General features: G+C 41.9%; 2 protein-coding genes across 2 annotated transcripts; both read right to left on the bottom strand.

Annotated features, from left to right (window-relative positions):
• Positions 1-269: 269 nt before the first annotated feature.
• LOC121403808 lies at positions 270-958 on the bottom strand. Its single transcript, XM_041591766.1, has 4 exons — positions 954-958; positions 748-892; positions 498-665; positions 270-426 (listed from the first exon to the last, which is right to left on the bottom strand). The coding sequence occupies exons 1-4, from the start codon at positions 956-958 to the stop codon at positions 271-273; spliced, it is 474 nt and encodes a 157-aa protein (XP_041447700.1). The 3' UTR covers position 270.
• Positions 959-1,514: 556 nt separating this feature from the next.
• LOC121403825 lies at positions 1,515-2,230 on the bottom strand. Its single transcript, XM_041591663.1, has 3 exons — positions 2,006-2,230; positions 1,787-1,954; positions 1,515-1,671 (listed from the first exon to the last, which is right to left on the bottom strand). The coding sequence occupies exons 1-3, from the start codon at positions 2,147-2,149 to the stop codon at positions 1,516-1,518; spliced, it is 468 nt and encodes a 155-aa protein (XP_041447597.1). The 5' UTR covers positions 2,150-2,230; the 3' UTR covers position 1,515.
• Positions 2,231-14,539: the final 12,309 nt, after the last annotated feature.

The raw sequence follows: 14,539 nt of genomic DNA on the forward strand, positions 1-14,539 counted from the left end.
AAGTCGTGTGCAACGAAAAAAATTTAAGAAAACGGAATATATTAAAATAAAATAAAACTAATAACAGCATTTATGATTAAACATTGAACATTAAACTGTGTTTTTATTCAAGCATTTTAAAATAGATTTGTAACAATAATTTATTTTTCATTTGTTTGAAATCGTTTAGAAACACATTTAATATTAAAAAGGCAATAAATTGGAGCAAATTAGCTTAAGTTTTTATTTATATCTTATGACATTGATTATTAATTTATTCTCTTCTTTTATTTAAGAAAGGGTGCCATAAATTTTGACCACAGCAAAGGGAGATCCCGAGCTAGACCAATATGCATCAAAGAGATAATCGCCCTCGGGAAATTGCAGAATCTGTGTGAATCGGTGATTGATAAATTCAACAGGAACCTTATCCACAATAATGTCATGCTGCAAAGAGTTAATGTTATGAGTTATGAGGTTATGAGTTAATGGTACTTACAGCTACACCTTTCACTTACATTGTAGGGACATGAATGGTTCAAATTGGAGAAGGTCACAAACGATTCATAGAAGAAATTGGCCACAGGACTGGACTTGGGATTGGCAAAAAATTTGCAGGCGTTGACAGTAATGTTGTAGAGGAAAGGCTTGTATCCGTTGAATCTCTTCATCAACACTAAATTTAACTGAAATTATTATTAAATAATAAATAATAAATAATTATTAAATAATAATTATTAAAAGAAATTATTCTTGCGACATACATACTTTTAGATTGTTAACCGGAAGTTGATAAAGCTTAAATTTCATGGAAAGATATTTATAAGTCCGATTCACCGATTTCAGATAGAAGTAGTCAACCTCCCCGAATTTCTTATCCAAGGAAGTGAACTTGATGTTCGTAAACTCAAACCTGGAGTGGATCTAGAAACTTTCATCGTTTGTACATGACACATCAATATTATTGTAGTTACTGCATACTTCCGTAATTAAATGTAAGATCAAAACGATCCGCACCAGAGAACTCATCTTATGGGTCATCCTGCTATTTCGACGCACCAAAGAAGACTGCAGCTCCACAGAAATTTGTATTTGGCTTTTAATACATCACATAACATTACATCTATTAATTAAAATCTGTTGTCATTCAAAAACATTTGTTCAAGCATTTTAAAATAGATTTGTAACAATAATTTATTTTTCATTTTTATGAAATCGTTTAGAAACACATTAAAAAGGCAATAAATTTGAGCAAATAAATTTAAGTTTTTATTAATTATTTATGACATTCATTATTAATTTATTCCCTTTCCTTTATTTAAGAAAGGGTGCCATACCCCTTGACCACAGTGATCCCGAGCGAGACCAATAGGTCTCAATTAGATAATCGACTTCAGGAATTTAATTTAAAATATATTAAAATACTGAATTAATGGAAATTTACTTTATGAGCTTCTCGAATCGTTTGAAAATAATTAAAACAATAAAAAATTAAAAATTTCGAGCAAAAATTAATTTTCTCATTGTGTCTTTCATTTAAGAGAGGGTTCCATATAATCTGAACATTGCACTTAAATTTCCGGAACGAATCCAACGTAATTCAACGAGATAGTCCCCTTCAGGAAATTGAAGAATTTCAGTTACCCGTTGATTGACGAAGTCAGTCGGAAGCTTTTCTATAATGATATCATGCTGAAACGAACAAAGTAAGGTTTTGGTTCATTAGAATGCTGATTTGAGCCCCACAAGCTCCCAATGAACTATGCCAACCATCTATTTGCAAAGAGTCTGGGGCGATTCTACGTACATTGTAGGGACATGTGTGGTTCACATTGGAGAAGCCCGCAAACGTTTCGTAAAAGAACTTGATCACACGATTGGAGTTGATGTTGCCAAGGTATTTGCAGGCATCAAAAGTAACATTGTATAGAAAGGGCTTATAACCATTATATCTCTTCCACAATGAAACATTTATCTGTACGATATAAAATGATAAATATTATATTTTGAATATATTTAAACATACCCTCATAGCCTTGACGGGAAGAACATAAAGTTTATATCTTGCGGAGAAATATTTATAGGAGCGATTCACAGACTTCAGATAGCAGTAATCGAACTCCCCGACTTTCGGATCCATTGCAGTGCAGTTGATGTTCGTAAATTCCATCCGGGAATATATCTTGAATATTGTAATATGACCATCAGTATATTTAAATGGAACTTCAGTGTTTTGATATATACTTCCATAACTAAATGTAGGATCACTATGATTTGGATCCAACAATTCGACCTGGAGCCCATCCTTCAATTTCAATGGTGCCACGAAGACTAGTTCCAAAATCTAAAAGCTGACATCATTTGAGGGCTTAAAATTATTTTTTTTAAATGGCTAATTTACCAAAAAAAGTAATTCCGTATCGTTTAGCAATGTGAATTCAATGATTGCGCAGTTCGCAACGATTATTGTTTTATTTCACTCATCAATTATTTTATTCATGACTGTTTAAAACAAGAATTTAGCCACCCAGTTGGAATTCTTGTTGTCAAGCCCCCACAGTGATGTTGTAGAGTAAGGGTTAATATCCATTGAGTCCCTTCCATAGTGCCACATTTATCTGAAATTATTCAAATGGATTATTAATATGGATTGTAATAGCATAGCTAAACACCTTCATAGCAGCAACTGGAACCTGATACATTTTTAGTCTTCCGGAAATGTATTTGTAGGTTCGATTGACCGACTTCAGAGAGCAGTATTCGAATTCGGTGAGATTTCTCTTTTTTCTATTTCTAGTACAGTTTGAAAACTCAAACCGGGAATGGATCTGAAAGAGGATTGCTTCATTCCATTGGAGTAGGTGTCCTGTTCTGCAATACTTACTTGCAAAATTGCAAAATGAACTGAATCAGAGAAGATTTCGTGTAGTGTCGACGAACCGATTAAGACTGTGTATTGATTGGGAATTTTTACTGGAAAATGGGTCGTTAAATGATCAAAAATTAACTAAAACACAGACGTAATTTGAATAATTAGTTGCTTTGTATGGGCCATAATGTAATCCACCGTTTATAAGCCCATTTGTTAATATTAAGTCATTCGAATTTACGCGAATTAGCATTTCAGCATTTCTAGTCAACTGAGCAACAAATATAACGTAATTATAGTAGGGAGAAATATAATTTGGCAGAGGCGCTCCGATTTCCAAATCGAAGCCAGTGCATTTCGAGCAAATAATCGCCATTGGGAAAGGGCAGAAGTTTCGATAATCGTGGTTCGAGAAAGTCGTATGGTAGCTCCATCATTAAATCATGCTAAAAAGAGTTTGGCATTAAAACACTTTTGGATTAAAAATCAAGATTTTCACTCACATTGTAGGGGCATGAATGGTTCAAATTTGAGTAGCTCGATAATATTTCCATGAAGAAATTAGACACAGGGTTCCTGGTGGATTTGTCTAGCACTTTGCAGCCTTCGAAGGTGAAATTATAAAGGACCGCCTTCGTGTCATGGTATCGCCTGAAGAGTGCCATATTAATCTGATCGGAAGCAGGGAATTCCTTAAGGCCTGTGTAATATTTATATATAAATGGTGTCTACATGCCTTGATTTTGGTGACAGGATATTTGTATATTTCCATTTTTGCAAGCACAATTTTGTGTGTCCGGTTTACTGCCTTTATGGAGCAAGTGATTTTACTAAAACCCTCATCCAAAGAAAAACAATCGGTTTTTGTGAGCACAAACACGCACGTAATCTGAAAGTTGATTGCATTCATAATGTGGTGATATATGATATAGCATATTGAAAAGTACTCCTGTTACTAAACATAGGTTCAGAATGAGCCAAGTGAGAGTGTTTCTCTGAGGGTACATCTCGAAGTGCCGATAAGCCAGCGAAAACTAAAAGCCGATTCTGTTTCGGGGACATTAAACATCAAACTTTTCAGAAATGGGACACTAATGAGTTCATTATTCATTTCATTATCTAGATCAGTGATTGTCACCCATAGTTCTAATGGGACATTTATCCGGTGGTTCAAAACGATTTTAAAATACACAAAAAATAGCTCTAGTTCTAAATTCGAGTTCACAAACCAATAAAGTACTGAGCTTATCCGCTTAAATCGTTTGCTAAAATTAGTTTTGGTTTCCAAAACAAATGAATATGTTTTTTATCACATAAATCATCATCAAAGGGCCTTGAGCACCTTCATAAGCAAACAATAAATGTTCGGAAGAGAATGAAAAGCGATAAAAATTATATTGCCTGTCCGTAAACTACAAGGACAGACAGGGAAATCAATTAAATGCATTTGCCCAAGTCTCATCAGTTCTCTTCAAGCCTTTGCTGTGCTCTTAAACCATCTCCTTTTTTTCTTTCCCTCTTTTTTTTAACCATCTCTCTCTTTGGTATTTTACTCATTCCCTTTCCCTTTAAGTTGTTATAATTTATTGCGTCTATAATTACAGCAATTTGTGAGAGGGGCAAATGGGGGCAGCGAACCTCATCCACCTCCATTCGAGTGGACGTATTTGCGCTAGGACTTATGTACAATATCCCACATATGGCCACCTCCCTCCCTATCCTTTGCTTTCTGGCAATTGCTTTCCTTTTTCTCATACTTTTTTGTCGTCTCTGTTGCAGGCAAAATGTCAGCATCGTTCAGGACACTTACCTCCGTCTCTGCTGCGGTCCATGCTGCTGCTTGATTGCACTTTTAATTAACTTTTTTGCTCCTGATATTCCTCCCTCCTTTGCTTCAGGTTCCGCTTCTGTTCCGGCTGCTATACCGGCTGCTCCTGCAGCTCCTGTTTCCACCAATTGTCGTCACTTTGTGCCTTTACCTTTCGCCTCGTCATTAACAAAGGAAAACAAGTCGCGCATGAGGCCATAAATAATTGAAATGCCACCCACAGCCCGTTCCACTCCACTCCACTCCACAAATTATTTGTAGACAATTTAAGCGCCAGCCTCAGGGGAATATCCTGCATGATGCATAATTCTGCCCACCGGCCAATATGTTAATTCAATTTGCTTCATTGTAATCAGTAGCAGCAACAAATTGGGGAAATCCCACAAATATTTTCCAACCACTGCCTGAATCAGCCCAAATTCAGGCCCCAGAGACAGAGACAGAGACAGGTGAGCATTTGGCAGTGCAGGCACGCGTAATGTTATGATTGGAAAATGAAAATCATTTACGTGAGCAACCAATTTGCAGCTCATATAAAGCACATCTAGCGGCAATGTGCATTACCCACAAACAGGCCCATGGAAATCGTGTGTGCAAATTAATGTGCGCCACGTGACGAGCATAGCGATAGGTACAGCAATCATAAAAAAGCCTGGCCCAAAGGCCTACACTAGTCTGATGTTTGTTGGAGTCGATTTGATCGTCTACTGATATACTTCACACGGCGGTTATGTGTCATTGAATGGAGGAATGGAGATGGATGGTATAGGATATACTTCCTGGAAGTATTAAAGTGAACCTCATGTGGGGCCAGATGTATGTATTTCTCCTCTGGGTAATATTTAATAATTTCAACAATCCTCATGGACTGGACAAGTTTATATGTATGTGCTCATGCAATGGAACCCCTTCGTGTTTCCGCTTGAGTGCAAATTAATTGAGCTTAAACCATTTGCCTGGGCGATTCGTGTGGTTTTTGAACTGTCAACGCATCAATTAATTAACCATTAGGAATTGCGTTCATTGCAGCTTCCAGAACGGGGAATGTTTTGTGATGTTTGCGGTTGTCATAATTACCAAAACCCCATCGCTCAACGGCTCGGACAACTGCAAATGGAGTTGTGGCACAGTTGGCAACTGTCAAAGCTTCGGACCCCGTACCTAATGTACCATAACGATGCCCCCACAAGCGTACAAATATCGAGTAATTACGACCTCTGACCTTGGGTGGTTGCCTCTTGGACTCCTCCTTCTTGACAGGCCACAAGGGAATTTCGAGAATGAGTGGGCACTCGGTGCCGTGGGATTCTCAAAATTTTGATTCAATTTCCCCCGCAGAGAGCAAAGCGCTTTCGTTTGGTGCGTCGGCCAATTAAAAATAATTTAATATCGCGTTGTATTAATTTCATTTCAAGTTCTTGGTGTTCCGTTCCCTTCTGACAAATTGAATGGCCTGCTCGCTCGGCCCCGTGGTGTCTGCTGGGTTTCTGGCTCTCCTGTGGCCTGGTGCCTGTCTCTGGCTGGCTATTAGTTTGTAAATCATATTTATTTATTAATTTTAATTGCATTGGGCAGGTGGGAACAGACGAACGGACGGAGAAACGCCGAACCAAACCTGCAAATGTAATTTCCACTTCAGGGGCAGAGGCATAACCGGCTGACAGGGATTGTGTTTCTCTGGAGGTTACTCTCTCGTTAAATGAATGTTAGGGAATTACTACAATTCAGTTGTACATTGCCACGTACATTTTCTTTAGTTTTAATATTTATTATGCATGGCAATGTATTCCTTAAATATTTTAAAACTTGAAAACTTGTTTCTACCCTAATCTCCAAAAAAACCTTTGATCGTTTCTTATCGTTTCTGTGCTTTATGCACAACCAACTTTGAGAGAGCGAATTTTAGAGCTGCCTTTCATTTCAATTACAAATGTATCTTGCTTTTCCAATTCCATTTTGCCATATCCCCTCTCGGAGATATTGCCCTCACTCCGTATGTGCTGTGTTTGCTGGGCACTTGTGCAACAGCTGCAGATGAAAATTGCAAATGAAACTTAGCTCAGGCCGGGCCGATGCTGAGTGGAGTGGCGTGCAGTGCCCCCGAGTGCTCTTCGAGCTGGTATGAGATCCCTCGGTAGATGCACAAATCAACGTTAAGTGCATGTAACTCACACAAACACAACGCCACCACGCCACACATACAGAGACACTCCTCGGCACACCCACACTGGGCAACACATGGGCAGTGGGGCTAGCTGGGGGCACAGCCTTTTGGGGTGGGCGGTGGCCTTTGCACTGGCAAGTGTCAAAGTTGCATGTTATTGCATCAACATTATTCCTTCTCCAACTTCGCACGCTAGTTCTTGCAACAGGGTATTCGTGGAGGCCATTACGAGTTGTTCACATACCCAACAAAAAGCATTTTTTATTTTATTAAGTATACGTAAGTGTTCTTGGTCGTTGATATAATGCAGAGACCTGTAAAGAAGGGCTATAAATATAATCCAAATTGGGTGACTCATTCATACACCTTCCATGGTAACGATCCATTGGCAAGGGTATCTGCCACTTCGACCATCAGGGATTGATTTTCCTTCTTATGTGCTTCTGTGTGAGCCGTAAAACTGTCAAACACGAACATGCTTCTATATGTTCGGATATGTATATCTGTCTGTGTGTGTTTGCAAGGTTTCTTTGTGGCTGGCCCTGTTATCGTTTTGGCCAGAAACTTTTCCCTGCCATCTTTGAGTCCTGATTAATTGCATTTCAAGTGCTGACAGCTGCGGAGGGCCGGAGGCCGCCAGTGCAAACGAGTCCATTCACTGGCACTATTTGAAACAAAATCCAAATTAACCCAATCTCGTTCTTGGTCTGCGGCATTAGTGAGTAGAACTCACTGTTAAAATTGCTCATAAACTTTTTCAATTTCCACGAAAAAAGCAGCGCGCACCAAAAGCGGAAACAGTAGAACCAGAAAACCGGAAAAACAAGCAAACTTGCTGAGTGCTTAACCAACATACTGAAAATGTAGACATAAACCGCACACTTGGCCCCGGACACGGACAGGGATACGGACCCGGACCCGGACTTCGATGTGAGTGGCCCAAATGAAGTGGAACTTTGGCCCCGCACACTCTCACTCTCACTCGCTGCAAACACATTGAAGCTATTTTATGCGCAATGCGTGTCCCGAGACCCGACTGCACGGCAAACCCCAATCGAAGATCGAGTGGAGTGCCAGCAATCGGCAGCACAAACCGAAAAACAACAAACATCTGCAGGGTGGGGGGAAAATACTTCCCCCCTCTTTGGCATACGCAAAAGTCAATTGTTTTTTAGTCTCTTGGGTGTGGGCAGGGTCAGGGGACAGGGCAGGGCACGATGGGGTACTACAGGGATGTGGGGCATGCGATGATTCCACATTACTCGTAAAGTTGTATTCGATTTTCTGAGGGAAATATTCATTTACATCATAATATGAACTGACTGCCAAAAACCCAGTGCCAATCAATAAATTTTCAATTAGTTTCAGTTGCAATTCCCCCGTCCAATTAAAAGTTCAATCACTGTAATCAATTTTGAAATTAAATTGAAATTAGTTCTGTGGGGGCTGAATATATTTACAATAATTACACAATTAACTTGCAAAAATTAAATAGTTTCTGGCTGGTTCGATTGTTGGCCAAGTCTGAAAGTTGTGCGGAAAATCCCTTAAGCCCACATGGATCATGGCCATGGCTAGGAAAATTCCCATTATCATCATCGTCATCGTCATCATGAGCCGTTCGTTCCTTAGCCAGCGGAAACTGCTTCAGTTTGGGGCTACTACTTTCTCCGCTACTTTCTGACTGGGGCAACTTTAATGCTCTACACCTTTTCCATGTGGCAACATCGTACACTTTTGATGGGAAAAGTTTAATAGCTTTCGACAATAAAACTTCACCTATTATGTAACAAAGCACAGAACAGGGGAGAACGCTTACCAAGCAGTTCCTCCCTATCCCTCTCCCACTCCTCCTCCCCCTGCACAGGCCCACCCAGTTCTAGCCTGTCGATCGAATCGTGGACTAATGGAGATGGAGAGACAGGGGCAACAGCCAGCAACCTGCACACTATTCCGAGCTGTGTTGTGTCCTGGCTACAACAATACTTTATTGGCTGCTACGAGAAGGAAGTACGTATACGAGGCGGAACGAGGAGTCTTCATTACCATGCGGCACATGAGCATGAGTGGGGCCGATGGCCCTTATTTCTGTCTACGAGCAGTCGCACTCCCAGTGCCAATCCACAGTCGCAGTGCCAATTCCTTAGGGGGTTTTGGCTTTTATTGCGAACTGGCTCATTGCCTTCCAATATTAAATTTCGGCTTAGCCGGGTTAAGGTCTCCTTCTGGCCCCCTGCTTATCTTTGAGTTTGCATCTGGCCATGTTTGCTTTGGCTTTGGCTTTGGCTGTGGCTCTGCCGCCTTTCCGGATGATGGCTCTATTTCGTCTGATCATGAATGCCCGTACATATAATTAAATTTTTGCTTAAAATTTCGGCGAATGTTTATTAAAATTGTTCTCTCAAAAGTTTCGCGACTCGCTTTTTAATGAAAAAATTGCCCAAATAGAAAGCGAACGCTAGTCGAGGATAAACTTTTTTCCTGCCAACTCACTAATGTTGTTTCCTTCTGGTTTTTGCTTTCTGGCTTTTCTGCTTCTCTGCTTTCTTGCTCGCGCATTAAAATACTTTGGCATTACTTTTTGCTTGATGAAGGAAACAATTTGCAATGCAAAAAGGGGCAAAGTAGGCAGACGAAGAGCAGAAGCAAATGCCAAAGCTAAAGCCAAATGTAAAATTGATTATCATTATAATTGTAAATTGTTTTCAAAAAGAAGACATTTTAAATTTGGAGTTGTGCCACAAATCTAGCCAGATTCTGTGGGATTCTGGACCGGGGGCAGAAAATTCAATTTCGGCAACTCATGCGTTTAATACGTTTTCCATTTCCCTTTGTGTTGGCTTGATGGGAATACTCTATATGTATAGCAAACGAGTAGCATGCAGTCCGAGTACGAGTCCGAGTCCGAGTAGCCGTCCAAAATCCCCGATTCAGTCTCAGTTTCTGTTTCAGTCCCCACTCTCGGCAGTCAGCCAAAAACGTATCCCTTTAACCCATTTAAGTTATCCCTGCCACGCAGCTGTCACAGTCTAGCAATTTGGGGGCCCTTTGTCTTTGGATTTGGCTGCGGCATCGGCATCGGCATCCCAGGTCCCCAGCTTGGGGTCCTGTCGAAGGTCATCTGCTGACACCCACACACCACACACCACACAGCTCTGCGCATTACTGTAAAATTTATTGTTTCCCAATATATGCAAAAATATTTTGTCAGAGAGCAGCATTCCCCGACATACACATACTCGTACTCGTACTCGTACATACATTGAGGGGAGTGTGTCTCTTTTGCGGTTGCCGCAATTGAATGTGTCCTGTGTGTTATTGCTGTTGTGGTGGTGTGGTCCTTCCCCGTGCTCCCCATTTCGACACAAAATGTTGAATTTGTCCGTCCGTCAGTCACTGGGGAAATTTTGTCAGTTGTCAGTGCCTGTGCGCGCGGCCCTCCACACGTGCGATTTCCATGGCAATGCTACTCACGATGCTGGTCGCACAACAGTATCGTATCGCTTGCCGCAGTGCTGCTGCTTGTAACCATCACAGACATATTCAAAACGGCTGCCCTGCTCTTGGAGTGGCGCAACTTTGCACATTTGCCAATTTATTTATAGCGCCACCTCCGAATCTGGCGTTTGGGGGAGTCGTTGGCCAGGTTTATGCGCCTGCAATATCATGAAATATCAACCTAAGGGAAAGTTTTTGCGTTTAGTCTGATAATGTCTCCGAATTATATGGTTATCGAATGGGTTTCAAGGAACACATTTTGTTCAACCCAAGGCACCTGCAGCTTTAAAGATCTCCTTGACTCCCGCATCTCCTTGACTTTTGTTCCTGTCGTTGGCAATTCACTTTATGATCCTGCATAAACTTGTCTGATTTTTGTACCCGATGCTTAGACAGATGCTGTTTAGCCGCGTTTGTTGCGGCAGCTATGAATGCAGATGCGGGCCACCGATATGTTCAGACGGGAATTTTATTATAATTCCCACCATGGTTGCGTGATTCTTGACTTCGCTTTGGTGTTTGGAGTGTTTGAAATCGATTGATTTGAATGGCTTTGAAACAGGAGAGGCATTGATGGCATCCTTTGATTCGTTTCTGTTTGACTGGCGTGTGTATGGTTTTGGTTTACTAATTGTTTGCTCAACGACTGCCTGCCTGACTGCCTGACTGGCTGACTGGCCAATCGATGACACAATGGAATAGCCATTGGCTTTTGTCTTGAGTCAGTTTACAAGTATTTATCCAAATGAAATATTTAAGAAATCAGACAAAGGACAAATCGACTGTCAGCTGCCTGGCAAAGAATACAAAATCCAATTTATTTTGCTGACAATTGTCCAATGTCCTGCCACTGCTCCACCAAAAGGATCAATATCAATTTAACCATCATGTGTGTGTTTGGTCTTCCTGTTTTCCTTTCATTCGACTTTCAGAGACTGCATTGAGACTTCATTTTCCGCACTGCCAATTGCAATTTGACAAACCATTTGCCCTGTCCCTCCCTCCTTCCGCCAAGGGAGTGTATTGTATGTCCCTCAATACTGGCATCATCGATGCTCGAGTGTTATGCAAATGGTCTGGGGACTGGGAACAGGGAACTACGAGCTGGGGACCAACTTGTTGTTCAATTTAAACGCTCGGCGCTTAAAAGCTAAAATCGTTTCCTATTATGACGCTATTATTGTTAGCACAAATTTCACTAAGCGGCTTAAATGAATTTCGCAACTGTTTGAGCCAGGCCAGCCACACAAAACAAATTTCAAACTATGTATTTACTTAAGGCATCAAGCATCAGATTGTGTTGCCATTGTTGTTCGGGGCCTCTCATCTCTCCTCTGCCCAGGGAGCAGCAGGAGCAGCAGGAACAGAACAGAAGCGGCAGAAAAGAATAAGTTGACACATTTTCTGATTGTTTACAAATTTGGGCAGTCATGCAAAAGCAGCCGGTCCTTGCCAGGCAACGAGACCTTGGCTCGACCTCGTCTCCTTTTCTTGGTTTCAGCCTTAGCCTCAGCCTCAGCCTCAGCCTCAGTCCCATTCTCATTCACGTGCTGGCCAGGCACAGGGACAGGCACAGGGACAGGCACCGTACTCGTACTAGGGCTCGACAAAAACTTAATCCAAACTTTGCATAAAGGCGTGTGGCAGGGATTTATATCCACTACAATATAGGTTTTTGGGCTTCCTCCTTTCGCAGGCTTAGGTGTGTGAGTGTGTGTGTGTGTGTGTGTTTGTGTTTGTTGGCAAAAGCCGACGAAAACTTGGCCCGGGCAAGGGTTTAGTTTTTGGTCCGTTTTCAAACAAAAACGCAAACATGAAAGCAAAGATTTAGTGCGTGTCGGCATGAACTTGGATTGTGTGCAGATGTATTGTTGCCGGCAAATACGGGGCTGGCCTCAGACAATGATATGCCAGAGAGTTGCTTAACTGCAGCATATCTCACTCCCAATTTCTGTCGCAAATTGAAGCCCCACCTACACTGTCGTACGACGTAAGGCAATGAATATTCATAGGGCTTGAAAGGGTACGTATGTATATCCAGGCATCTCTGGAGAGTGCAGGGAAATTAATAGGACATGCAGGTGGGAGCTCACTTGGACACTTGTGTTATTATAACAGGCAATGGATACAGGCCTTGTACCTGTATTATTGGTACTACATAAAGCATAGCTGGGGAGCACAATGTAGCTTCTGTCTTGTATCATTTATGGGTAATCTGATAGTTGCTTTCGTTTTTGTATGGTTTATGCGGTACAACACCTTTTCGAGGTTCAGTTTCTTGGCAATATAGTTGGGTAGCTGCACCCCATCGAACATTACCATACCAAACCTCACTCGACCTTACTTCATCTTGCTTACGGCTCAAGCCAACCTCTTCGTCTCTCATAACTCAACTTTAATTCTCTCACCTCTCACGAACATCTGGCACCAGCCGCAGCAGCAGCAACCTCCAAAGAAGCAGGCGGCAACATATTCTTCTTGCCTGGCAACAAAATTAATTGGAAATCACAATCATGGCAAAGCAGTTCACACCTATGGGGGCTGTGTGGCTGTGTGGGTGCGTTTATGACATCGATTGCCCGCACGCACACTCAAGGAGGAGCACACACTCGGGCACGGCACTCGGAGAAAGTGTTTTGCGGCAGAATAAACCCAAAGGATTAATTAAATAATTTATATGTGCTTTTGTTTAGCCGTAAGTTGATTAAGCCATGCCCGGCACTCACATTGGCACTCACACTTCCGCACACACACCCACACACACACATAAATATATAGATTGCTCTACCCAAAAGCGCATAAGGGCATAATGGTCGGGCTGGGGGGGGAGGGTTTGTCTGTGTGCGTGTGACAGCCCTGTCAATGGCTTTTATGGCACACGGTTGCACAAATTGTCGAGCAGTTAATGATAGACAAATGTTTTGGTTCATGTTTGACTTCACCAAATGTCACTGACACCAAACAAAGAGGGCGGGGAGGGGAGTCTGGGCGTCTTTGCCTTTGAATAGCCAATATGTATATCCAAAGGGCGCAGACACGCGCTAACACGTGCCAATTAGCAGCACAACACCTGCGTACCGCACACCTGGATGGCAATGCTGCCTTTGTGCGGCAATGGCCAGATAATTGCCCCAAATTCTGCCCCAAAGTGGCGCAAATCAGGGTCGTAGACTCGCAGCATGCCATTTGATCCGGCAACAACTTAAATTAAAATTTAATTTAATTTGTTGAATTAACAAAAATCGGGTTTGATTTGATTTGATTGGAATGCTGTTAATGGTGGAGGTGCTTCTGCCACTGTTTTCCCATTCACACCCAATTGTTGTCTAATTTAAGTCACCACCATCAACATCATCATTATCATTATCAGAGACATAGCCACAGACCTACCACCAGCACACCCACAGAGGCAAACAGACATTTGGCCCCTGGGGCAGGAGTGTCAATTAGGTGGGATTTGGCCAGCCTCAGATGTGAGGATCTAGCCAAACCCTGCGGGTTGCATATCGATTAAAAGTCTGAGGATTCCGATACCCTAACTCGTGGTCTTCGAGGGTATTTCAGTCATATAACTCTTTGATCTCCAGCTCAGGCTTAGCTGCTGATTCAACTAATCCTTCCTCCTTTCAGTCCTTCCTTAGTTTCTATTTATATTCTTAGGCCTATCCCATAGTCAGAATACCCGACTAGAGCCTTTTCCGGTTCTATCCCTAAACGACCAGCCAAATGAACAGCAAAAGGATTGAGTTGGAGTTTGAGTTTGGGTTCCAATTCCAGTTCCCGTTCCCCGAAATTCTCCCATGGACTTGTTGAACTTTATTCTGCGAATAGCATTGTTGTCCCATTAGTGAAATGTTCTGTAAATTAAATTTTAATCAACTTGAATGGAGAACTCACAGAGCAACAGCAACAGCAACAGCCTGAACCTCAGTCGCAGCCTCAGCCTCAGCCTCACAGGCATCAAAGGCTTCAATTAAGCCCGAAACAAGTCCGAGGATGAGTCCGATTCCGAGTAGCTTCCGCAACGCGACAAAGCGACAGTGCGACAATGGGATACTCGGCATTTGGTAGACGCTGTTTAAGTGCGACAAGCGGATATCCGCTTGCCGTTCAATGGAGCACGCCAAAACAATGAGTGGGGCAATACAAAGCAGCCGCCAAACAGCTGAATGGAAAATGACAAAACACGACTTGAAATTTG

This window comes from Drosophila obscura, unplaced genomic scaffold, assembly GCF_018151105.1.
Source record: "Drosophila obscura isolate BZ-5 IFL unplaced genomic scaffold, ASM1815110v1 contig_150, whole genome shotgun sequence".
NCBI lineage: Eukaryota > Metazoa > Arthropoda > Insecta > Diptera > Drosophilidae > Drosophila > Drosophila obscura.

What these genes read in the sequence shown, in the direction of transcription:
- LOC121403825 (XM_041591663.1), bottom strand. Translation starts at nt 2,149, where the DNA reads ATGGAATTTACGAACATCAACTGCACTGCAATGGATCCGAAAGTCGGG. An exon ending in TTCCCGTCAAGGCTATGAGG is followed by an intron (nt 1,955 to 2,005) that starts GTATGTTTAAAT and finishes TATATCGTACAG; the next exon opens with ATAAATGTTTCATTGTGGAA. An exon ending in ACCACACATGTCCCTACAAT is followed by an intron (nt 1,672 to 1,786) that starts GTACGTAGAATC and finishes TGTTCGTTTCAG; the next exon opens with CATGATATCATTATAGAAAA.
- LOC121403808 (XM_041591766.1), bottom strand. An exon ending in TTCCGGTTAACAATCTAAAA is followed by an intron (nt 666 to 747) that starts GTATGTATGTCG and finishes TAATAATTTCAG; the next exon opens with TTAAATTTAGTGTTGATGAA. An exon ending in ACCATTCATGTCCCTACAAT is followed by an intron (nt 427 to 497) that starts GTAAGTGAAAGG and finishes AACTCTTTGCAG; the next exon opens with CATGACATTATTGTGGATAA.